The 25361-nt window shown below is 43.1% G+C and overlaps 2 protein-coding genes across 6 annotated transcripts in view; both read left to right on the forward strand.

The window, feature by feature from the left end:
- Positions 1–15172, forward strand: part of ITM2B (integral membrane protein 2B) — a 28083-nt gene extending 12911 nt beyond the window's left edge. Inside the window, exons 2-6 of one of the 2 annotated variants that reach the window (XM_065678242.1) lie at positions 5242–5370; positions 7429–7632; positions 9638–9748; positions 13257–13407; positions 14443–15172. In XM_065678242.1, coding sequence (XP_065534314.1) covers positions 5242–5370; positions 7429–7632; positions 9638–9748; positions 13257–13407; positions 14443–14531 — 684 coding nt within the window. In that variant the 3' untranslated portion in view covers positions 14532–15172. Of the gene's footprint in view, positions 1–5241; positions 5371–7425; positions 7633–9637; positions 9749–13256; positions 13408–14442 lie in introns of both variants that reach the window. The other variant, XM_065678241.1, reaches the window with a different exon arrangement.
- Positions 15173–23227: 8055 nt separating this feature from the next.
- The window catches only part of RB1 (RB transcriptional corepressor 1), a 77313-nt gene continuing 75179 nt past the window's right edge, over positions 23228–25361 (forward strand). For all 4 annotated transcript variants that reach the window (XM_065678244.1, XM_065678246.1, XM_065678245.1 and 1 more), the window contains exons 1-2: positions 23228–23463; positions 23718–23835. In XM_065678244.1, the coding sequence (XP_065534316.1) occupies positions 23369–23463; positions 23718–23835 (213 nt within the window). In that variant the 5' untranslated portion in view covers positions 23228–23368. The remainder of the gene's footprint in view (positions 23464–23717; positions 23836–25361) is intronic.

Consider the following 25361-nt stretch of genomic DNA (forward strand, 5'->3'; position numbering starts at 1 on the left):
CATCTTCTCTGGTTTAGGTGGATTCTTTCTTCATTGGTTCATATGTTGGTGTTTTTTTAAATCATTTTAATTGATGTGGCCTTAATTCCTGCAAAGGAACGAGGTCTGATAATCTCACCCATTTTCATATGAACGAGACATATGCCTTGTAAGTTTTTAGACTGCTTTTCTTTATAATGTTAAAGCAATTATATTCCACTATGTACAAAAAGCCACAAGGGGAAAATCTAAGTAATTACCAAGTCTAATTATACACATTTGTGGCTCAGTTTTGGAGCTTCTTGGAAGAATTTTGTGCTGTTACCCCAAACATGAATTTGGTCCTTTTTGAAATTCAGCATTTCCTTAAAGAAAAAAACAGTAGCATTGAAATTGAACAGTGAAAAGAGCAACAGAATACATGGCCAGTAGCTGTTAATAACTGCGAATGTTTGTAGGTTTAGGGAGCATTAACGTTTTTTCTTTCTTTTAATCCACTCATAAATATGTCTCTGCGATGATTTCTCTGTAGTTGAGAGGTGCTTCGGTAATGAGTTTGTGGTAGCATTTGTCTGCCTCCAGAATGGTTCTGGTAATAAGACAGAGTGCAGCTTTACATTAGTTACTGTGGTCACTGATGAAGGCGTCGTCATGGAAAACTGGAGTCATCTTGTACCTTCTTTGTGAGAAGAAGACAGATTTGAATCTTGCCAATCTCAAATAATGAGAATTTAGTACATTTTCTAGCTAAAGTAGTTCCTGCAGAGCTTGAAACTATTCAGGTTGAGAAATTCCAAGCCATTTAATTTTAACACTGTAGGATTTAGTGTACAAGTGGCAGAAAGATGCCTCTGTTTCATATCTTGTCCATGGGAAACAGGCTAATCAAGTGTTTTCCAGTTAGAACAATCAGCTCATCGAGGGAAACAAGCCAGTGTTGGGCTTGCATCCAGTTCCTCCTAAGGCATTTTGCATCAGAGAAGATTAGTTCTGTGGCATCATCTTAAGGTTGAGGATTCACCAGGGAGTTGGAAGTACACAGCGTAGGGATGAAGCAGAAAAGGAGAAAGAAAAGGACCGGAACATCAATAATGAGTTATTACTGCTCACAAAAGTAGTGAAGGATATTTTTAGAGGTCAGTTTTGACCTCAAGTACATTATGCTTTCTTTTGTCAGATACCTCTGGCAGCGGAAGGCTGACCTAGAGAAAAATTAGTCACCAAGGCTGCAATATCATGTTGTACTCTGGCTTCAGAAGCCATTGCTGCTATCTGGGAACAAAGTGCAGTGGGAACTATGTGGGGAGAGGTGCTAATTCAGCACTGTCCCTCTTGGTAGGGATCCTCTTTCACTTGATGTATTTTCTTTCAGAACATGAGTCACCTGGAAGGAGGGTGAGCATCCATCACGCTTCTCTTGCAATGCGGATGGTCCTTTATATAGCGAGGGATGAATTAGTCTTTTGGGTCAGTTCAGCCCAAACTAAGCCGTCATGGCAGCAATACAGCAGCTTAGCCATCTTAGCCACAGGACAGCTACTAATATGAGTATAATTTAGCTTCAGTAGGGTATTTATAATAATTTAATTTAAGGTGGTTTTAAACTGCTTTATAATGTACTTAGTTTTCAAATTCAGAAGAGGAAATCAATTCTGTTTTCAGTGTTACTTAATGCATATGATTCCTCTACAGTGAGATGCAAGACCTTCATGCATCCACCTAAGAAGGGTCAGAGGGACCTTGACACGCTTGTGAGGTGGGCTGATGCCAACCTTATGAAGTTCAACCACGACAAGTGCAAGGTCCTACACCTGGGTCGGAGCAATCCCAGGCACGGCTACAGACTGGGCAAAGAAGAGATTCAGAGCGGCCCTGCAGAGAAGGACTTGGGGGTGTTGCTCGATGAGAAAATGAACATGAGCCGGCTTCAGTGTGCGCTCGCAGCCCAGAAAGCCAACCGTATCCTGGGCTGCATCAAAAGGAGTGTGACCAGCAGGTCAAAGGAGGTGATCCTGCCCCTCTGCTCTGCTCTCGTGAGACCTCACCTGGAGTATTGTGTGCAGTTCTGGTGTCCTCAACATAAAAAGGACATGGAACTGTTGGAACAAGTGCAGAGGAGGGCCACGAGGATGATCAGGGGACTGGAGCACCTCCCGTATGAAGACAGGCTGAAGAAGTTGGGGCTGTTCAGCATGGAGAAGAGAAGTCTGCGTGGAGACCTCATAGCAGCCTTCCAGTACCTGAAGGGGGGCTATAGGGATGCTGGGGAGGGACTCTTCGTCAGGGACTGTAGTGACAGGACAAGGGGTAATGGGTTAAAACTTAAACAGGGGAAGTTGAAATTGGCTATAAGGAGGAAGTTCTTTCCTGTTAGGGTGGTGAGGCACTGGAATGGGTTGCCCAGGGGGGTTGCGAGTGCTCCATCCCTGGCAGTGTTCAAGGCCAGGTTGGATGAAGCCTTGTGTGGGATGGTTTAGTGTGAGGTGTCCCTGCCTATGGTAGGGGGGTTGGAACTGGATGATCTTGAGGTCCTTTCCAACCCTAACTATTCTATGATTCTGTGATTCTAAGAAAGAGGCTAAACTGGGCTTGAACTCTTGCTCTAAATTTGGTGTGCTGTTTTCAGTAGGCTATGGACAAACAAATGCAATAGGCAACTGCAAATACAAAATAGCTTAACATGCTACCACTAGGGATGCCTTCAGAAATAATAATGATTAAATTTAGCTGCTGTTAGAGGATAAGAAAGTTGTATTAAACCTGTTGTTTACCTCTGTCGCTTCATATATCAAACCAAAATTCTTTAGGGTGTAATACTCATAAACTTCTTCAGGTTCCTCCAGCATGGTAAAAGTTACTGTCCTTTTACTGATTATTTTTGTGGCCTATGCAAACTTAATTTGCCATTAATCCCCATTACCAGGTAGGTGTTCACACTGCGTGTGCCTTCTGCACTGTTTTCCGGATGCCTGTTTTGTTAGTCTTTCTGAACTTAGAAAATGATCTAAAACTGGAAGAGGCAATTATTGCACTAATGGATGATTCTGCTTGGAGTGTAAAAAGAGGGGGGTGTAAAAGCTGCACTGGGAAAGAATAAAGATACTCTATATTCTTCACTAGGGAATATTTTGGCATTCTATCCCAAAGCCAGCTTGCTATCCTTTTTTTGTGACATTAACTTACAACAGTTTAAATGACATTATTTAAACCAGTTTCAATCTGGTGTCCTTTATGCTCTGAAATGTCTGGGGAAATAGTTACCTAATGATACAGGGCCACATAAAAATAAAAATCCTTGTTTTACCTGGTTTAGATTTATAATTGAGATGATTTATGAAAGAATCCACAGTGAATCTTAACCTGACCTGAAAGTTAATTAGATTACCATGGGTATTATGTCCTATTCTGAGTCTTTGCAAACAGCCAGGTTAAAAACCATGCAGCCAGTAATCCTGCGATTCTTTACACTGAATTCCTTAAATAATTAGTAATGTAAAAGCTTTTAAAAGCTGCTACTTGTCTTTTCAGTCTGCTTTTTCAGGCCATGGCAACTGTTTTCTAGCCACGCTCACTTTGTCTTGTAATGTATCACAGAAATGTTGGTTGGAAGGGGCTTCTGGAAGTCATCTGGTCCAACCTCCCCTTAGAAACAGGATGGTTGCCAAAGCAAGATCAGCCATGGCTTTGTCTAGTTGAGTCTTGAGAACCTCCAAAAATGGAGATTTCACAATCTAATTTACTGCAGTAGTTCACAAGGTAACGTAAAACAAAATCTGGGAAATATCTTCGCTTTGACTCTAAATATTTCCGAATCAGATTTTGGCACCAATCGCCTGGCAAAGAAGCTGCACTGCCACTTCTGTATGAAAGATAATTGCAGCGTACTGTAAGGGTGGGTTTCACATCACCTAGTTTTAGCTGCATATGAAGCAGGTACCTAGTTAAACAAGGAATTTCCCCCTGTAACCAGTTAAATCAGTCCCTGCAAAAGACTGCTTCTCCCTCTTGGGGATTGTTGGGATGAGTCTGTCTCAGGAAGCGCCTCTTTCTCCCTGCCATTTACAGGGCGGGTCCCCTAGCATTAGACTTGCTTAGATGGCTTCGGTGGGATGAGGGGAGTTCCTTCCAACTGGGCCAAGGCAGTGTGGGGACTACACCCACAACTTTGATCAAGTGTGAAATCATCCTCATTAGCAAATGCTGCAAACCCCCACCATGAGGGGAACATCATCTGACAGAACATCAGCTGGCAACCAGAGCTATCAGTGCTTCCTCAAGTGCTCTTCTCATGCTCTTCCCCCATTTTATGGTTTGGGTTTTTTTTGTTTATTTGGCCATAATGATTTTGCCCTGGTCATCACTCTACCTTACTGGTTTGGGGTTTTTTTTGTTACAAAGGGATAATGAATTACTTTGTATTTCCTTGGTTTCTGGTATTTCCCCAGGATTGTCATGGCTTGGAAGAGGGTGACTCAAAAAGATGGTTTGTTGGTTGATTTTTTTTATGGATGCAAGTTAAGCAAACACTTGGGGGAGGAAAGAGCATTGTAATGTGGCTGATAGAGGAAAGATTTTGCAAGCAGCCGTGTATTGCTTAGGATGCCTGTGGGGACTGCATGGTTATGCAAAGTAATGCCCCAAAGGGAAAACACCTTGTCGTTCCTTTAGCATAACATGAACAGCAGAAAGAGGCATGGCCAACAGTCTCAGAGCAGAAAGGTTCCTTAACAACAACTTACAAAGCATTTTTTTCATATCCACTCATATTATTCTCTTTTGTCCTCATGGAACAGCATAGGAAAGGATATGTTTTGCTCTCCTTATTACCTTTGATCTTTTGTTGGTTCTTCAGGTTCACTTAAATTGCATATACCAAGATAAAAAAGAATCTGACCTTTCTGAATGGGCTTCCTGGCTGTGCTGATGTTGCAGGAGGTTGACTGAGAACAGTTACTTTTCTGTAAAGTGGCTCACTGTGTGCTGTTAGGTATCTCAGGAGATTTTGTTATATTTTTCTCTTCCTTAAGACTGAAGTCTGCTGATTTAGTCAGTGACAATTGCATTAACAATTACTGTTAGTACAAGTTTTCCTAACAGGGGCTTTAAACTTTACCAAATAAAATGCGTTTCCAAGCAATTGTGATAATGTGCATACAGCCTTTTCTGATGGATCCAAGGTCTGTACTTGTTGGGCCTGAAGTATCTGGTGTCATACATGTCTTGGGAACAGTGTGCTGAAGGTCTCTCTCTGGTGCACTGCAGGACCCTGAGGATGCTGTGCCAGTTGGGCAGAGGAGGGCCTGGTGCTGGTGCATGTGCTTCGGATTGGCCTTTATGCTGGCTGGGGTGATCCTGGGTGGTGCCTATCTATACAAATATTTTGCATTCCAGGTAAGTCAAATACATTTCGTTATGGGAGGGTTGTCTTTTTCTCTGTTATGCCTTACATTTAGAAGAGGGAGGAGGAACAAAAGACTAAACCAAACAGCCTTTCTGCTTTTTTTTGTTTCCAAAAACTAAGCATTTCTAAAGGCAAAATATGTGGCCCACTCTGAAGTTAGCTATTAGCAGAGGAGGATGGAAGCAAAGCTGGCATATAAAAGGAAGCAGCACTTTTGGAAATCTTACTTTGCAGAGGAGGGATTATATCTCAGTAGGACTTGGGTTTAGGAACTGCAGCGCCGTCCCAGATTTTCACCTGCTCTCTCTGTGTTCCACAGTGATGAATACTGGAGGTGGATTAACCCCTTGAAGACCTCCTTGTCTGACCCCAGGTTTCCTAGACACATGCAGCACTGCTCATGCACAGGGAAGGGACTGCTTGTCAAAGAAGCGCAGTGATTCTCCTGCTTCCTAGCCTCCAGAGGGATACAAAATACAGGCCCTGTGGGGGACTTGGGAGAAGCTCAGTCAGCATGGTTAAACATGCTCTGTCAAGTCTAATCCACACTGACAAGATCGGACCTCTGACAAAATGTATTTTCAGTCTTTTAACAAGTGGCACTCCTGCAGTGGGAGCTCTTTGAAGACAGTGGTGCCAGGGAAGTGGAGCATTTACCTAGAATATGGGAGACGCGAGTTAAATGTTGTCTTCCTCAGGGAGAATTGTCATTGGGCAGCACTGGATATATGCTGGGCTGTTGCCCAAGTGGTGTGAGCAGACCCTCTCTCCTTCAGAAACTGCCAGGGTTGCAAGATTCACAGTCAGAAAGGGAGAGTATAAGTGAAACATGAATCCCTCTAGCCCTCTGGTTACTGCACGTAATTATAAGGTATAAATTCTGTGTTTTTGTCCCTGCTACTGGGATTATTCTTTCTCTCCCCATTTTAGTAGCTGCAAATGAGGAAGGCAGAGTGATTAAACATGAGAAATTCTAGCTGAACTTGCAGTTTATAGTCTTTGTCTGTCATGTTAACCTGATTCCCAGGGGAGCAGTAGTGTTGCAAGTGATGCTTAAACAGCATAGCATATTTTGGTGGATTAATAAGCTGAGAGTAGCTGAAGGCCCGTTGTAACACTAACTCATGTTCCATCCATTCCACCTGCAGTGCTCCACCTTTCACATCCCAGCTAGCTGAAATGGAAGGTGCCTTTTCATTCAGATTTATGTCAGATCTGAGTTGAAAGAAACGTTCAGGAATTTAGCTGAATTGCACTGAGGACGTGTTCCAATTTAAGACTTGAAATTGATGGCATGTGCATATACATAAGTTGTATGTTTCTAAAACTATTTGGCATATAAATTTGGGATATGACTTCCTCTGATTCAGGCCTTTAATTTATACTTCATTTAAGTAACCTGCCATGTGTACCATGACAAAATTGGTTGGTTTATTTTCTATTATTTGTTTGTCTTTTAAAACTGTTCAGAAATGTTTTAGAAACTGACTTCCAAAACTTTTGAAGCCTTGCAAAAACTTAAGCAACTTCACAGAATAATCAAGGTTGGAAGGAAACTTGCAGTCACCTGGTCCAACCCACTGCTGTGAGCATGACCAAATTAAGAGTTAGACTTGCTTTTTAAAGGTGATCTGGTTGATCAGTTTTGGTATTTTAAGCTGTAATTACTGACCACAGTTAAATAATAATTTAACAATAATGTGCATGTATATAGATGTAGGAACTTCACTGTCTTTCTAAAAATAAGATACAATGTGCCACAGCTAATGGATGCAAAACAGAAGTCTAGATTTTAAGAACCTGCTTTTGGGATCCTGTTTTCCTTGAATTCCAGGGAAGGGCTCCCTTTGGGTTCGGTACAATCAAGGTTTTACCCATGGTCCTATTATAGATAGCAACGGGCTCCTGCTCTGGTGTATAGGTCAAATTGAAGGGAAAACATTTCATCTAGGCTGACAGGTTTTTCTTCTCCACTGTGCTTTGAGAATATTAGTTTTAAACTTGTAGGCTGATGATGTTTTTGTTGCTGGGTTGTTTATTTTTAGCAGGGTGGCGTGTATTTCTGTGGAATAAAGTACATTGAAGACGGCTTAAGCTTACCCGAGTCTGGGGCAGAGGCTCAGAGTGCTCGCTACCACACAATTGAGCAAAATATTCAGATCCTGGAGGAGGAAGATGTTGAGTTTATCAGTGTGCCAGTCCCTGAGTTTGCTGATAGTGATCCTGCTGATATCGTCCATGACTTCCACCGGGTAAGAAATACTTCTGAAGAGCTTGAAAGGATTTAAAACTGGAAAAATGCTCCCCCTCAGTCATCCTGATAAATGTACTCCCTAATTATTGTGGTGGGGGAAAGCAGAGGGTGGAGGAGGCAGCAGAAACGTTTTGATCAGCAGCAGGCTGCAAGCAATTATTAACTGGGCATACAAAGTACAGCATTATACAGTCATCATGAGGGAGTCTGTAAAACACCATTTGCAAATACAATTCTGTTTTTAGAAAGGGAAAAAAATCTTAGAGCTGTTTCCTTTTGTTAGTACGAGGAAGTAAAGAAAATATAGTTTGTGCTGTGCTTAGTCCACCAAGCCAGAATTTGACCAGCTGCTGTGGTGCCAGTGGAGTTTGGAAAGGGCTGTCATGGCTTTGGCCTCAGCTTGCAGGGACTGATTGCCTCTGACAAGAGTAGGTTCAGGCACCCCCAGAGGTGCACTCTGAGCAGGGCTCAAAAAGCCCAAAGCAGCAGCAGAAAGGAAAGGAAGCAATGAGTTGTCTGACCTTGGAAGAGAGCTCTTTTCTCAGGTGCCTTAGGAAGCCTTGTGCACTACAGGCTACTGTGATTCCTAAAGGCACTGAACTAGGGTCTCAGAGCACTTTTAGCTGTTTCTTCCTTTTTTGGAGAAACAACATTGATAGGGATCATGGTAATGAATTTTTTTGCTAAGGCAGTTGACAGGCCTACAGCTCTTGGTATTGGCGAGAGCTGTAAAACATTTAGAAACCCTTCTTTTCTGTAGCAGCCTGATGGAAGCTGTCTGATAGCGATGAAATGTTATGCAGCTGGTTTTCAGGAAGCTGAATTTCTGTGAACATTTGAAGACTTCACTGAGCAGCTTTTTAAAGCAAGGCTGAAAAAGAATAGGGAAGTGTCCTATTTTTTTAATGCAAACCTCAGAGTTACGGTTTTCCAGGCAGAATGGGTTCTACCTATCAAATATTCATAACCAGATCTGGAAGAAAACATTGCATGCTTAAGCTTAAGTCATTTAATATTCCTGAATATATTTAGGGAGCTTCTGTTAAGAGTTAGAGGAAAGACTCTAAAGAGGAAAATCCAGGAAAAACAAGGGGGGCTGGGAAGTATCTAAGAAGTGGATAGGGACAACATTGGAAATTTACTTTTTGATTTAATGGGTTAAAGGCTCTGCTCTAAAGGTCAGTGCAAGGATCATTTGCCATAGGCACAGCACTTACTCCCATGTAATGAGATTAACTGCACTGATGATTGCTGTCCTGGTACTATTTTGACTGTTGGGATCTTGGTGCTCAGCATTTTATATACGTCTGCAGCCTCAGAGCTTTCAGCAGCTTGAGATAATGTTGTGTTTAGCAGGAACAGATGCAGTAAAACTCAGCTGAGTGAACAGAGCCATAGGATTCATCAGGGTAATTCTCCGAGCTTTTACATCTCTGTCCCTGTCTTTATAAAATAATGACAAATACTGCCGTTCAGGTACTATAATTATTCAGTTAGGAATAATCGTTAATGCTTCAAGCCAGTATTTTTGAAAATAAAAGGATTTTTGCTGTGTTATCTGTGACAGTATTTTATTTTCCCTTCATATTCTGTTCTTGCCAGCAGTATTTCCCCTTTCCAGTATAACAAAAATATAAAAGCATGGAGAATAGAGCAAAGTTTTTGCCCTGTTGTTCCAAAATGCAGGCACTAGGAATAAATCAATACTGTACTTGATTCTATAGCAGCTCAGCTACACCTTTGTAATTTCATTACTGTGGTGCATTTGAGCTACTTACCGCCTGCTGCCTTGCACAAATTCCTGTCATAGATTTAAACTCTCATCAGGCTGCCTTTTATTTCTGCGTTTACCTACCCTCGAATTGCGGTTGTTTGGACAGGTTTTGTAGTGAACAAAACAATAATCTGAAGAACAACACGAGGCAATAGCACTTTAGCAAAGTCTGCATGTGAATTTTCTGATGTTCTTGTAATTATGATTAAAATAAATACTTCCTCTACAGAGACTCACTGCCTACCTTGACCTTAGCCTGGATAAGTGCTATGTGATTCCTCTCAACACTTCTGTTGTTATGCCACCAAAAAATTTCCTGGAGCTGCTGATCAACATCAAGGTACGGTTAAATAGTAAGTGATTTGTTCTTAAGACAGGGGAAGAGGAGACGTTGTCCCCTCAGCTAACTCTGGCATTCACATGATGTGCATGTGTTAGTTAACTGATCACTAGAGATCTTTGCAAAGAGAGAAGAAAGTCTACAGTGCTCTTAGTTAATTAATTACCATTGTGAAGGAATTGTTAATTTGAACAAATGTGATTTTATTTTTCCATGCTACAAATTTAGCTGACAAAATCATGTGAATGCGGTGTACCTTGACTCTTTGATAGCCTTGTGTGTTTTTTACTTTGTAATCCATTGTGGCTAAAGCTTCCATGAAGCATGTATCTACTGGACTAAGACTGGTTAGCTGAGATGCTTGAAGTGGATATACTGGGAAATCCTTTTAACACGAGCATTGTTTGAGGTATGGGTCCTTAGGGCTGGCTCCTAATTTGACCTGATCTGGTGGCTTGAGGGTGTGAGGTTTATTGGCTCTGCTATGTGCACTCCGGGAAATGAGATCTGGCACACATCACACAAGGTGTGATGGGCTAGTGCTGCATCCAAGTTCATGAGGCTTCCACCAGCCTTGAGATTCCACCTTCCTGTTTCCAGGGAGGTTTTGTTGTAGTAATGACAATTTGGACTGTATGGTTAGCAAAACCAACTTACGATTCTGCAAGCACTTGACCATGGAAAGGACAGAGATACCACAATCGCTGAACAGCCCAACATGAGTTTTCAGTATCATGTAGTGGGAGCTCCTAATGACTTCCCAGCAGGGTTTGATGATTGAACACTACTGCTGGGCTCGTGGTGCTGGCTGGCTTGTCGCCGCCACAGGGACATGCTGTTCTGTTAGGAGGAGGAACTGGGTGAAACATAATGGCCTGTGAAATAGAGGAGGCCAAAGTAGAAAATCTAATGGGATTTCTTACTAATTTAATATAAATCATCTTTATCTTTCTTTTTAACTCTTACATATGTATGCTTTAATGCAGATTTGTATAGCATTTATTTTGGTTTCTTTATAGGACAGCAAAACACTCTTGGTGGTGAAGAGAGCTGATAAATTGTGTCTAAGATTTGGGGAAAGTGTTACAAATTTCATTTTACTGGGCTTTTATAACTTCAGAATTTTTATTATTGTCTTTGGGTTTGCATCTTCCAAAAAAGGCTTTGGAGTTAGGCCTCCAGAAACCATTTCAGCCATTTCTTAGGGGTTTGTATATATAAATGAATTTCACAAGTAAGTCCTCTGCTGCGTTTTCGCTGCCTATTTTGAGACTGGCTATTTAACTGCACTTTCATTTCACGTACACAAGGATGAGGTGGTGTCTGTAAAACTCAGTGACCCCATATCTTTTTATTTCGTGTATGCTGTTCTGTTTCCATTTTTAGTTCACACAAATTCCACTGTTAAAATCTGTTAATTTCCTACTTTGCTATTAGTACTAAATCAAATATGCTTGGTTTACAAGTAAGAGGATAACCAGGCTTCTTGCATTTAATTGGAAATCTGTGCAAAAGCGAACTGTTTTGATCATTGTCCCAGTCAGCGAGTGCCCTAATTTTATGAGACATCTGTTTAATTCTCATTGTATTAACAAAAAGCTATGGGCATTTGATGTCTCAGAAAATCAGGTTAAATATTTTGTAACTGAAATTTGGGAAACGGTTCTGCAAACGCACAAAGTGAGTAAATTTCTGCTCATTGTCCTGCGGCCACACTGGTTGCACAAGGAAAATATGTATGATATTAAAGTGCTTGTTTGATTAAAATGAGCTCTGAATACATGCAGAGGGCATTTTATGAAAGTGGAAGTGCTATGGGCTGTTTTGTTTCTTAGACTAAAATTCTGGCTTTCTTTTAAAGAACCATATTTCTATATATTGATACAGTTTGCTTGAATATGCAGACATTGAAAGGCCTCCTTTCCTTGGGAAGAAAAGCTGAAACCCAGGTCCAATATTTGTTCATCCACCTCCTTCCCATTGCTGAGCCAGCTGGCCAATTTTAACCGTATGTGATGCACTGAATGTCTCAAAGATGATGATATTTGTGGCTGTGCTGGATCCCAGTGCTCGGTAATTGCTTGTGCAGCAGCTGGGCAGAGGAGATTACCACATTGAGCTCTCCCTCTTCCTGCACCCCACGAGAAGGCCATATCCATGGAGTGGTCCAGGAGGTCCTGCAGTTTAGAGGGCACAAGCCCAGGAGTGTCCTCCCAAGCTGCCCCAAGGCTTCAGCAGCAGCAGTGCCCACTCTGTCAGTGCCCTGCCCTGCTGAAATTCGGGAGACCAGCAGTTAAGATACAGTAATTTACAGTGATTTAATTACCAGATATCTCGTGGGATAATTTGAGAGTGTGAAGTCTTCCAAGCTCTTACTAAAAAAACAAATTGCTGTTGTTTTCCTCATAGTACATGCTGAAGAAAATTTTCATAATTTAAAGTGAATTTTAGTCCTTCCTTTACTGAAGAGAACAGCACTCAGTTGGTAACTCTTCAGCATGTCACTTGGACTGAAAAGGCAGTCTTGTTTTGCAATGGAAATTTCAAGATGTTTATTGTCAATACAGGGATCTTTCACCACAGATGTTGACTTTGTTTCCATAGTAAGTGATCATTTTATTTTAAGGAAGCAAGCAACACCTTCTCTACTGCCATAAACAAGAATCACACTAACAGGATTTCTTAAATGAAGCAATATCTGAAAGATGTTGATGGCCATTTACCAGTGGCAGTATTGGGAAATCAGCTGACAGCCAAGTATGTGCATCTTTAGATGTGTGCAGCGAGGTGTGTACAGAGCTGGGTTCCTCCATCACTTCAGCCATGGCAGAATAAAACAGAAGTGGCTGTAAAAGGCTTGGGAAGCCTTCACAGCTCTTTCTTTTTTCAGCATGTTGCCTTAAAACACCTGATATACCACACTGTGACTTCCTAATACCTTTCCACAGGAACAGTTGTGGGAATCACCATAATAACTTATGGGTCTAGAGGGTTTTGGGTTTGGCTTGAGGGTTGTGATCCACATTGTTCATGGTATCACACGAGGCTTTCCAAACCCTGTAGGCTGCAGCTGGCATGCTTCATAGCAGCTCCATGTGGAGCATGTTTCTGCCAGCTCCTCTTTGGAAGCTCCGTTGGGATGTTGTTAATGAAGTGAAAACTGTGGATGGTAAGTGCAGCACTGATCTGGGGCAGGGGGTGCACCTGGAAGGAAACGTTTCTTCTCTACTGAACCCTGAAGTTAGTGTGGCAGGAGGGTGGTGGACGTGTGCATCAGTGGACAGGACACTTTGTGACCTTTTTGAATATAATCATTATTTATCTCTGTAGTGCAGTGCAGTCATGTACACATTTAGAGTAAAAATCCTGTGGGTAATATGTATTTTGGAAGAATTCTATGAAGATATGTCACAGCCGAGTTAAAGAACAAACACTTCTAAAGTTTTTCTTGTGTGCTCAGACCAGGAAAAGGCAGCTTTTGACAGAGCTGTTACATTTTTTTCAACAGGCTGGAACATACTTGCCTCAGTCCTACTTGATTCATGAGCAGATGATTGTTACTGATCGCATTGAAAACGTGGATCAGCTGGGATTCTTTATTTACCGCCTCTGTCGCGGCAAGGAAACCTATAAACTACAGCGCAAAGAAGCCATGAGAGGTAAGGTTCCTCCTTCCATCTTTGGAGTTGGCAGAAAGTTTAACAAATAGGCTTGATTGTGTTGAAAGAAATCACTCTTATTAAAGCAGGTGTTCCTTATGGCAGTAGCCAGCTCTGTGGGCTTAAGTACATCTGATATTTTCTGTGGAGCTATGGAAATAAGTCATTTTATTGTGCAGAAGTACTTAAGGCGCCATAACGTAGGAGCTGCTAAAATGTGTGCATGTGTGTGCATGGTTGTGTTTTCTGGGGTTCAGGCTTTTGTTGAGGCCTTTCTTTAATCTTGTTTCTTGACCCATCCACCCCAAAACAAAAAAACCCCAACAAACTCACTTTAATATAAGAGAAGCCATAGCCTTGTAGTCCAAGTTCAGAATTGTGACTTTTTACAAGGGCATGTAGTGATAGGACAAGGGGGAATGGCTTTAAACCAAAGAGGGTAGATAGGGAGAAAGTTCTTCACTATGAGGGTGGTAAGGCACTGGAACAGATTGCCCAGAGAAGCTGTGGATCCCTGGCAGTGTTCAAGGCCAGGCTGGACAGGGCTTTGAGCAACTGGGTCTAGTGGAAAGGGGGTTGGAACTAGATGGTCTTTAAGGTCCCTTCCAACCCAAACCATTCTGTGATTCTATGAATTGTAGATTCTTCTTGTCATTAAAGCCGTTTTTAAGTTAGTTTAGTTAGTGGTTTACTCCTTCACTGTTCCCTCACATCCCCACAAGCATTTTTGTAGGCACACAGAGGGGGAGACTGGGAACTGATATGGGTTCAAATTAGTCTGTGGGGGAGTTGGCAAGTTGGCTTTAACTAAAACCAGAACTGGGATTTGGGTCACTACACCGTCAGGGTTGCTGCCTGATGAGTGATTTTCTCCATATGAACATGTGCCTGTGTGCATTCCCTCTGAGCAGGGGATCAAAGAAGAGTAGTTCTGATTTCTGATGACATCATAGCAAATGTAAAACCATTGTGTCACTCACATGCCGTCATCCCCTCTTCTCTTTGCCCTTCATTGTTCTCCACTAACACAAACAGGAATTCAGAAGCGTGAAGCTGTCAACTGCCGAAAGATTCGACACTTTGAGAGCAGGTTTGCTATGGAAACACTCATCTGTGAGCAGTGATGAGCAATATTCCTGTTACCGGAGACTTGCAAACTACAGTATGACCCCACCCCTCGTGTTGTGTGCAGTGATTATTTTTTAAGATTTTCTGTTATGTAAGTAGAGGACAGGGCTTTACTGCTGAACACCTCCCGTACTCCTCATCTCGTGAGACATGGCCTATCAGGATGAGTTAGGATATTTTCCGTATTTCCAGGTATGGTGTTCTTCTTATATTTGAATAGCAATTGTATAAAGACTTAGTTGCTAGCGCCTTTCATGTGATGAATCTTGAATACTAGGAAGGAGAGGAAGTCTTTGAAATATCCACCAGTTTTTAATTCAGTAAAATTGAAAAGAATTATTAATGTACAAATGGACTGCAAGAGCTACTTCTAACTGTAATATTACCTGCTATATAGTTTGTTACAGCATATAGCCAGACCTGTATTTGACTCTCCCTAACAAAGTGCAATTTGTTTCATTTTTAAAATATTGGCATATTTACCTTTTTAGATTGATTTCTGACTTGATGTTTTAAAATGGCAAGTGTTTGCTGTAACAATCTTTTAGAAGATTAAGAAGTAACTTATGTTACTAACTTGTATATAATCCATGTATGTGCAATGGAAAATAAACCTTATAAACCTGTTTGTCTAAAAGTCTTGTGTTTTCTTTTGCTATTGCTGGTTTGTTTTGGTTTTGGTCTTTTTTAGAGGAGGGGACTACAATTAAATGTGAAAGCTAAAATTAAAGCTTTTACTTCCAGTGCTATTTTTAAAAGCGTGAAGATAAAACGGAATAGGCGATAGGGGTGGCTGAGAAATGAAACATGAATAGAGAAGCATGTTTTTTCAGTTTCTTCTTCATTTAAAGGCAGTACTGTGCTGCTTGCTGAAATTCTGGTTGGTATTTCCAAACTGCATACAATAACAGTGGAGATCCAGAGCTGACCTGAACATGTTAATGTCTGAAATCCCTGTCCTGAGTATTTGACAAATGACGTGCATAATGCAGAGTGTGCCACAAGTCAAGCCGACCCAGCTAAGAGCCAGGAGTGTTCACGACAGGCAGGACAACACCAAGCTGTGTGATGTGGTCAACACACTGGAGGGAAGATAATCCCATCCAGAGGAACCTTCACAAGCTTGAGAGGTGGGCCAAGGTAAACTTCATGGAGTTCAACAAGGCCACGTGCAAGATACCATAGCTTGGTTGGGGCAGTCTCAAGCACAAATAGAGGCTGGTGGAGACTGGACTGAGAACAGCCCTGAGAAGGACTTCTTGGAGTTGACAATAATCTCAACATGAGCCGGCAGTGTGCGCTTGCAGCCCAGAAAGCCCACCGTATCCTGGGCTGCATCAAAAGGAGCATGACCAGCAGGTCGAAGGAGGTGATCCTGCCCCTCTACTCTGCTCTCATGACACCTCACTTGGAGTATTGTGTGCAGTTCTGGTGTCGTCAATGTAAGAAGGACACGGAACTGTTGGAACAAGTCCAGAGGAGGCCACAAAGATGCTCAGAGAGTGGAACATCTCTCCTATGAAAATAGGCTGAGAGAGTTGGGCTTGTTCAGCCTGGAAAAGAGAAGGCTCCAAGAAGACCTTAGAGCAGCTTCCAGTACCTGAAGGGGACCTACACGAAATCTGGAGAGGGAAGGGGGACTGGGATAGAGGGTATATTTAGACATTAGGAAGAAACATTTTACTATGAGACACTCAACAGATTGCCCAGAGAAGCTGTGGCTGCCCCATCCCTGAAAGTCTACAAGGCCAAGTTGAACGGGGCTTTCAGCAACCTGGTCTAGTGGAAGGTGTCCCTGCCTATGGCAGGGGGGTGGAACTACATGGTCTTTAAGATCCCTTCCAACCCAAACCAAGAGTCTTCATTAGGAACTGTAGTGATAGGACAAGGGGTAATGGGTGGGTAATGGGTTAAAACTCACACAGGGGAAGTTTAGATTGGATATAAGGAGGAAATTCTTTACTGTTAGGGTGGTGAGGCACTGGAATGGGTTGCCCAGGGAGGTTGTGAATGCTCCATCCGTGGTGGTGTTCAAGGCCAGGTTGGAAGAAGCCTTGGGTGGGATGGTTTAGTGTGAGGTGTCCCTGCCCATTGCAGGGGGGTTGGAACTAGATGATCTTAAGGTTCTTTCCAAACCTAACTATTCTGATTCTATGATTCTTCCTTTCCCTTTGCTCAACCTCAGGGCATTCTTTTCAGCCCATGTTTTGAGCTTTGCCAGTTAGTCTGAAGCTACCTCAAATATCGCTGATAACATTCTGTATTTTGTCATTTGCACTTAAAAGTGCAATTCCTAAAGCAAATTTGATTTTTATTGATATGATGGGGATCCTTGTAATGGCCACTTCTGTGGAGAGGAGTTCAGGATAAGATGTATCATAGTACCTGCTGTTTTGAAGCTGGTTGCAAGGAAAATATTGGGTGAGAAAAAAAGGGAGTAGCATCCAAAACATGGCTGGAAAATCTCCCCCAAAATCTACCTCCAAACTTCAATGATATGGGAACTGACTTGACTTTCTGCCCAAATTTTGAGCATTGATTCATCAGGAAAGAAGCAATCTTCAATATAGTATTTGCATATTTGTTTGCAACCCCCCTGCTATTTAAACTGATTTTTAGATAATACTGCCCCATAGGTGTCTTCTGTCTTAGTTTAATTTAGTCAGGAACCTTTGGACTAATCTTACTTTTAATCTCTTATAGGATCTTAATACAGAAGGAGGATGCTTTACTGGGTTTGGAGCCATTATGCAGCTGTAAACATGCTGTCATCCTGCTTCCTGCTATTGTGAATGTTTGGATCGAGATAAAATAATTTGTTTTAAAGGAAGTTTCTTAAATACACAATACATTTTTTCCCCTTCATGTGCATTTGGCTTACAGTTTATTCTTAGTGTAGGTGCATTATATATAAAATTAAAAGTATAATTACTATTTTCTAAAAGCTGGACTTCTTTATTCTTGACGGTGCATGGCAGTAACAAACATCAAAGCCTCACATAGATACAGGTTAGATGCTCATGTATAATTTATATGGCTATACTTTGGACTAGATGTAAGCAAGCTGGAAAACCTGGGAAAGCTTCAGCTACAGACGTGCAGGATGTTGCAATTGTGTGCTTAAGGTCAAATGTATGTCAGGGCAGGGTTACGGGAGCATTCTCTGGAGCCCTGTGTGACATGAGAGTCGTGCTGAAGTACTTTTAAGCTGTTTCCCACTTTTTCATGAGCTGAAAAATGGAACTTACTAATTTTTAAGTAAGTCTTGCATTATCTTCAGCTTATTTTCAAACAAAGGTCAGTGAGAAGCTGTGATCTGTGGTGTGCCCTTTAACAGCGACACCAGCAGATGAGGTTGCCGAAGGGATGGCAGAGGGGGCAGAACTAGGTTTGTTCTCACAGACAGGAGGTTTATATGATCGCACTGTACACCTGGGTACCAAATAACTTCTGAGCCTGTTGGATGGGTGGTGGAAGGACATTTATTTCCCTCAGTAGTGCAGAAATAGAGAGAAACTCAGGTACACTGAGGGGAAGCTCCCAGTGCGCGCTTACATCTTACCAAATGCTAGGGCTAGGCGGTTTTTATGGGAAGATGAGCTAAAACACCCAGGGTGCAGGAAAGCTCCCATTGGAACTTGTGTCCTCTTAGACAATGCCAATGAACTATGGGACACAAATCCATGAACAAAAATAGCTCTGGGAGCTGCTTGGGCTTTTTCCCCTCTTAAAGAGTATAATAAACAAACCTAGCGGTGCCTTACTGAAGAAAACCACATTTCCAGCCCAGTGAATTCCAGAAAAGAGTCAGGATAAAAATGACCTCATTGGACAATTATCTGTGCAAATATTTCTGAAGCTCCTTTTAAGAAAGAAAATGAATCCTAATGCTGAGATGCACTTTTTCACTGAAGCAGCAAAATAAAAGCAGCGCCACTGTGCTTATTTGGTGTCAGGGGATGTGTTGCTCCCTTGTGGGCCTCAAGCAGCCTCTCATGTTTTGGTAGGTCTTTATGTGTAAGACTGTTGAGAGCAACCAATGTGTATGATCTGGGCTTGTAAAGCATGATAAAAGCCTCCAGTCTTCCCTCCTCCTCTTGCTGTCTTGCTGCTTTAGTAAAAAGCCACAGGGCAAGTTTTGTCATGAGGAAGATACTGAAGGCCTGTAAGACACAAAATGGAAGAGTTCGGTTACCTGGCACAAGGCCATCCTCTGGAAAGGTTTTGTTCCTACATGCTTTTGTTCCTACAAGTTGGGTGGGAGGGTGGAAGTCTGACACGTCTGTGTGAGCAGAATCTTGTGGTTTGGAAATGCAAGCAGAGCTGTACTCACATTGCTTGTTCTAGTTGCAGGAGGGTTATGTTATTGTTATGAAGGAAGCAACATGGAAGAGCCCATAGTACTGGTATCATACTATGATTTTTTCTGGAGTGCTAGACAAAAACGTTTTCACCTAGTTAGGATATTTCACTGCCATGGCTTGGTAAAGAGCGCTGCCATCTTAGGCGCAGTCTTAGCAGATAGAAAACCCCAAGATCATGGGGTGGTTCAGTTCAGCACAATGTCTGTGTCTGTGCACTGCAGACTATGGCTGCTAATTTTCAACTGGTTTTCAGGTTGTTGGTTAAGATTAATTTGATTCCTGAGCACTGCTTCCAGTAGAACATTTTCTGCTGCTTCTGGGCTTGGGAAATCTTGAAAGAGGAGGCATAGGGAGCCCACCAGCAGCAGGACAGGGTGTTTCCCGTGCTGAAGCCCGCTTCCTCATGTGGTGAGAGGAAGCAGAACCTTGGCCTGAGCAGGATAGGAAGGCAGGGATTGCAGCGGGGTCATTAATGTGGCCATGTAACTGCAAGCAACAAGAGGTTGTGGTTTGTTGACCTTTGTTTCAGTACCAGCTGGCAGTACCAACCGAAACAAACTGCCCTGCAGACAGGGCACAGGGAATGGTTATTTTTTTCTGCTGTAATTGCACTTGCACTGGGGGCTCATCTGGTCAATTGCACCAGTCAGGGGGTTTATTTTTAGTGGCCTGGTCCTCAGTGCTAGCACAAATCTAAGACACAACTCCAACCGCCATTTTCACTTACAAAGAACATGCAATGTCTAAGGTCTTTATACAGTTATAAGTAGTTATGATCTTCCTATAGACAGAGAAATACTATTATCCGAGGAAAAACAGAAAAAAAGTGATGCTCAAGTCTAAAAACTTTGATCAATATGAAACTTCTCTAAACTAATCTCAAGGGGAGAGCACCAGAAGGATCCGTGCAGTGGCCTGGGTTGAGGTTTTGCATATAGGTATCATATACATACAGATGTTTCTCCATCCAGCAACAAGTCACAGTGTCCTTTCAGATCCCAGCAGCAATTTGGTCAGACACTGGTAGAGATTCCTGCCTTAAACTGACCAGCATGGTACCTGAGACTCCAGCAGTGCACTACGTAATGCTCTGAGAAGAGAAAGTCACAGATGTGTGTAAATGTGGAGTTAAAATACTATTTTTATTAATAATGTGTATATATGGAGAGAGGCTTTGGATTGTTAGAGGAGGCGAGGCAACATCTAACATATCTCTCTGTTTAGAGAGAAATGGGTTGAGTTTTGTCATGGTCCCTATGGATTTTACAACACTGTAGAAATACTAACTTTTAGAAATTGTTTTATCCTTCCTATTTTGAACTGAGTCTTCATGTAGGATAAGAAATAGGATACTAGGAACCAGGCTCACCAACAAGGGGTACAACAAGATCCAGAAGAACTGGCTTTATCATAACTGTTATTGAAGTGGTAGAGGTCTATGATAACGTAGAAATAAGCAGCTAGTCTTGGTAGGCCATGAGGTGCACTTCAATCAAGCTTCCTCCTCACAAATATTTTAATGAAAACAAAAAAGTAGCAAGCTTCTATCACATCTGAGCAGTGAGAGTCAAAATAAAAAGGCTTGGGTTTATTTGCAGTGGAAGCATGACTCCAATTCCTACCGGCAACTGCCATGAAACTATAGCAACAGTTTAAAGTGAAAAAAAATCAAGATAACAAAATGACTTAAGATTGTGTAGCATCTGGAAACAATGAGTCAGGACAGCCTGACTGGGCAATGTTTCACAGACTGCCATCTGTCTATGACCTGCACTTTAAAAGCTGTTGCAGCAAGATGTTTAGAATAAAGATATTGTCAGGTCACATGAGACATTATTATTAATACTCTATTTGACCTTGCGGTATTTCCTTTGTTTCTTGTAAGAGCTGCTTTTCGTCTTTCCTTTGTCATTTTATTCCAAAAGCTCAAAGGCTCCATTTTAAAGAAAATGTTTCAAATAGGATTAAAATGTTCAAATCATCATAGCTAACAAGGGGGTTAGAGAGAGCGCGGTGATTTACATATGGTTTTACATGTGCATGTGCCTTTCTGTGGAAGTACATGCATACTCATTAGGTCATCTTATTGCAGTTTAGATGTAGCTACTACAACTGATGCTCCATAATGGAGGATTACAGGTTATTGTAGCTCGATTCATCTGCTGACTCCCTTTTTCTCCCTCCAGTTGTAACTTGAAGCATTCTGAGATTATATTTTGGTTGTTTGGGAGCCCTAAATACCCTGCTTGATGAAAAAACACATAAAATTTGATTTGAGAAGGAGCTTGGCACATCAACAATTTTAGAAAATTAGTATTTACACTGAGGCTGGTTGTCAGCTCTTTAAAAGGATATGATGTTCCCTGAGCACTAGTGCACAGAGGGTTATGAGAACAACACAGATTCTTTGCCTATCATTTGGATGATCTAGGGTCTGGCTCCAAATGCATGTTAAAGCAGCTGTGAGGGAAGCGACTCAGGAGGGTGTGTTTCCTTCTCGCTGACAGCTGGGAGGGTTTCCACTGGCTGGGACCAAGTTTTCTGAGATGTTTTGCTCTCATTTTAAATTCTTCCGTGCACATAAAGCCAGTGTGAGGACAAGACAACGGCCTCATCTGTTGCTTAGGGGTTAGCTTACGTTTCCAAGCTGGTAGATCTGCATTGCCATTCCACTGCAGACACCACGCAGCCCCAGGCTCCAAACCTTCCGCAGCATCTGGTATCATCTGACTACAAGAAGTGCTTAAATGTGCTTAGAACCAGGGCAAAGTTACTATCACAGTTTCACTAAAATCAAAAGGAATGTCTAAATCCCACTGTAGTCAGCAACTGAACCACTTAATTTTGAGTTTATGTACTTCGATTTGCCCATTTGTTCTGTATTCACTTTACTGTAATTGATTTAATTCTAATTATGAATCAGAAAAAGACTGTCCTCCTGTTTGAAAATAAGTTAATGAATATAAAGCATGAACAAATTAATAGTGTGTCCATCTTAAAAATACTTGGGAATTTTTATTGTTTACCATAGTTGTACTATTTATTTTTTTAATCCAGAGCTTTGACAGCCATCTCACTAAACCGAGTTTACAGATCAATAAATATGTGCATGTAGTAGAGAGTCCTTACATACATATATTTTTGCTTTTTCTAAGAAGTTCTCATAACAAGAATCTGAAAGTAAGTATCATAGTCGTTTTCAGCAGTGATCTGCCTTCTAAATATGGATATGTGATTGCAGGCTACAGGGTAGATTTGTTAAGGTCTGTGCATCAGGGCACCGGGGATTTTAATCTTGTCGGCTTAAAATCTAAAAGATGCCTCAAAGACTGGAGAATTTCTTATACTAAATTGTAATATTGTGTAATTGTAATGCACAGCAGTTTTTTAGAATCATAGAATAGTTAGGGTTGGAAAGGACCTTAAGATCATCGAGTTCCAAGCCCCCTGCCATGGGCAGGGACACCTCACACTAAACCATGTTACCCAAGACTCCGTCCTTGAACACTGCCAGGGATGGAGCACTCACAACCTCCCCGGGCAACCCATTCCAGTGTCTCACCACCCTTACAGTAAAGAACTTCCTCCTTATATCCAATCTAAACTTCCCCTATTGGAAGTTTTAACCCGTTACCCCTCATCCAAATGAGGAGTCCCTCCCCAGCATCCTTACAGGCCCCCTTCAGATACGGGAAGGCTGCTACGAGGTGTCCACACAGCTTCTTAGTAGCGCTCGGATGAATGTCGGGATTGAGATGGTCATAAAGGAGTTGCATTTCTGTCCTGCTCTGTATCTGCATAGTTATTTACTTGCACATACAGGTCTATGGTTCTTCACATGTCAAAGAAAAGATGTATCGACTGCCTCCAGCTTGTGGAGTGCCCGAAACACCAGAAATAGCTATGCTATCGCCTCCGGAGTGCCTGAATGACCCTGGAAAACCTCCCGGCGGCCGCCCCACAGCCGCTACCTCAGGGAGGGGAGGGGAGGGGAGGGGAGGGGAGGGGAGCCGAGCCGAGCCGAGCCGAGCCGAGCCGAGCCGAGCCGAGCCGAGCCGAGCCGAGCCGAGCCGAGGGGAGCGGAGCCGAGCGGAGCCGAGCCGAGCCGAGCCGAGCCGAGCCGAGCCGAGCCCCCCTCTCACGCTAGCGGTACGTGGAAGCTGCGGCTCCCATTGGCTAGCGCGAAGAAAGAAGCTGTTCATTGGCCGAGCGGCTGGCGCGGGTAGCTTCTCCTTCCGGGTTCTGAGGCCCGCGGGGCCGGTCTGTGTGCCGGGGGTGCGGCCGTCGCTCCTCCTCCTCGTCGGCGGGCGGGGCGGGGCGGGGCGGGGCGGGGCAGCGGCGGCCGGGCCGGAAGTGACGGCAGAGCTGCTGGCGGGGCCGCCGTTTGCCCGCAGTTTGGGCGAGCCGAGCCGGACCGTCGTTACTGCCGTCCGCGGCGGGCGCTTGTACGGCGGGGCGCTGAGGCCGCCATGCCGCCCAAGCCCCCCCGCAGGGCGGGCCACGCCGCCGCTAAGAGCCAGCGCGCCAGCCCCGACTGCGGCTCCGCGCCGCTCCCCGCACCCCGGTAAGCGCCGCCGGGGCCGTCCCGCGGGGGGCTGGGGGCTGCTGTGGTGGGGCGGGCCGGGGAAGCGGGCTTGCGCCGCCGCCGGAGGGGCTGCCGCGCTCCCGGTGCCCTACGGGGTGGGTTGTGCCTCTGCCCCGGCTCCTCGGCTGGGTGGGGCCCTGTCACCGGTGCCCTTCCGTAGTTCTGGGCCGGGTGTGTGTGTAGTCGGTGTGCTGCACGGAGATCTCGCTGGCCATGTCTGTTGCTTTCCCTAGGCTCGACATCGGCGAAGCGGACTTCGTTGGGCTCTGTGATGCTCTGAAAGTGCCTGAGGGCGTGAGGGAGAAAGCCTGGAAAACGTACGAGGGTTTATCGGCTGCGGATGGAGCTTTAGTGAGTACCTGCTGCTTGTAGCTCACCCCGCTGGTGTGATGTCTGTCCTGTGCGCGAGATAAAGTATTAAGCTAACTCTGGTGGGCAGGTGTCTCTCAACCGAGGCTTGTGCAGCATGACTGTGTTTTCGAAGTGCTGTTAGGCTGAAGCTGGATGTTGTGCATACCTATATGAATCGGTTTCTGTATATCTCCTTTTCTTTTTAAGGTTTTCTAATAAAGGTATGGACTCAAGATTTTTTTTTTGTGTACTAATAAATGACAATAGAAAACAATGCCATGTGATCAGCTAATTCTTCAAACCACAAGTTATTTAGAGTATGTCTGAGTCAGCGTTGTACTAGTCATCCTGTGTTTCTGTGCATTCCTTCCAGTTGTGTCCTTTATGAGGCTGCAGAAGGGGTCTGAAGAAGATTGTTGCAGATAAAGGGGTGTTTTCAGGTTACACACGCTTTTTGCTTGCATGTTAAGCTTTATGTACTTATCGTTCAGGTATTTCCATTCAAAGTTAGTCATTGGGCATGTGTAAACAGATTAAAATGTTATGTCCTTTTCTGATTTTTTTTTTTTTTGTTCCTTCTTAGTGTATCACTGCTGTTTCAACAAGCTTGCTTGGAGAACAGCTACAATGCAATTAAATCATGACTGGGGCTTTGTTATACAGACTGAATTAGAATGTAAGGTATCTTGGGTCTTATGCCTGCTGTGTGGGCTAGCGTTCATGTATTTGTTGTAACTTCTGCAACTTGACATGAGCTGCCACATCTGTACTGTCACTAGTAATACCTTGTTTGTGGTTTTCAGACCACAGCATGGGTATGTCTGCTTTTGATGCATCTGAATTTCACAGCACAATACAGTTTACAGTGTGGGAGAGAGACCGTGTACAACTTCTTAAGCAATGGATGCAGTTTCTGGCCATGGATCCAAGAGAATATTTACTTAAAAGCATAGTCGAGCTCCTCCCTATGAACTAAACCAGGAGTAGTTGGTTCTATTCAGTGAAAAAAGCAAGGCAGGTTTCAGTATAATTCTGGAAGTTTCACTTGCAGGTGAAATTTTGTTTTTCGGTGTCAGATAAGAGGCAGTATGTTTGAAGCCTTTCTTTTCAGCATCTGAAAATGACCTTCTTTACCTGCTCAGAACAAGGCAAGGACTAGATTTTCATTATGGAATATAACTAATATTTATTGTCTTGCAGTTAAGGCTTATGCTAAGAGCCTTTTATTGTACAGGGAAGAAGTCTCCATTATGTTGTGGTTGCATGAGGCTTCAAGCAACCTAGTTAGAAGGTGTCCCTGCCCATGGCGGGGGCAGGTTGGAGCTTATATGGTCTTTAAGGGATCTTCCGATCCAAACCATTCTACGATGATAAATCCAAAGCCTTTTCCTCAAACTTTCTGATGTATCAGCAAGGTGTTGAAATGAGGAAGATGATAAGCGTCTCCACAGGGAGCTGGCAGGCACTGGAATTGCTGCTTCTAGCTGAGACCAGCTCAGGCTTCACTCAAGTTTGAAGTAAAGCAA

This window comes from Lathamus discolor, chromosome 4 (genome assembly GCF_037157495.1).
Source record: "Lathamus discolor isolate bLatDis1 chromosome 4, bLatDis1.hap1, whole genome shotgun sequence".
Classification (NCBI taxonomy): domain Eukaryota; kingdom Metazoa; phylum Chordata; class Aves; order Psittaciformes; family Psittacidae; genus Lathamus; species Lathamus discolor.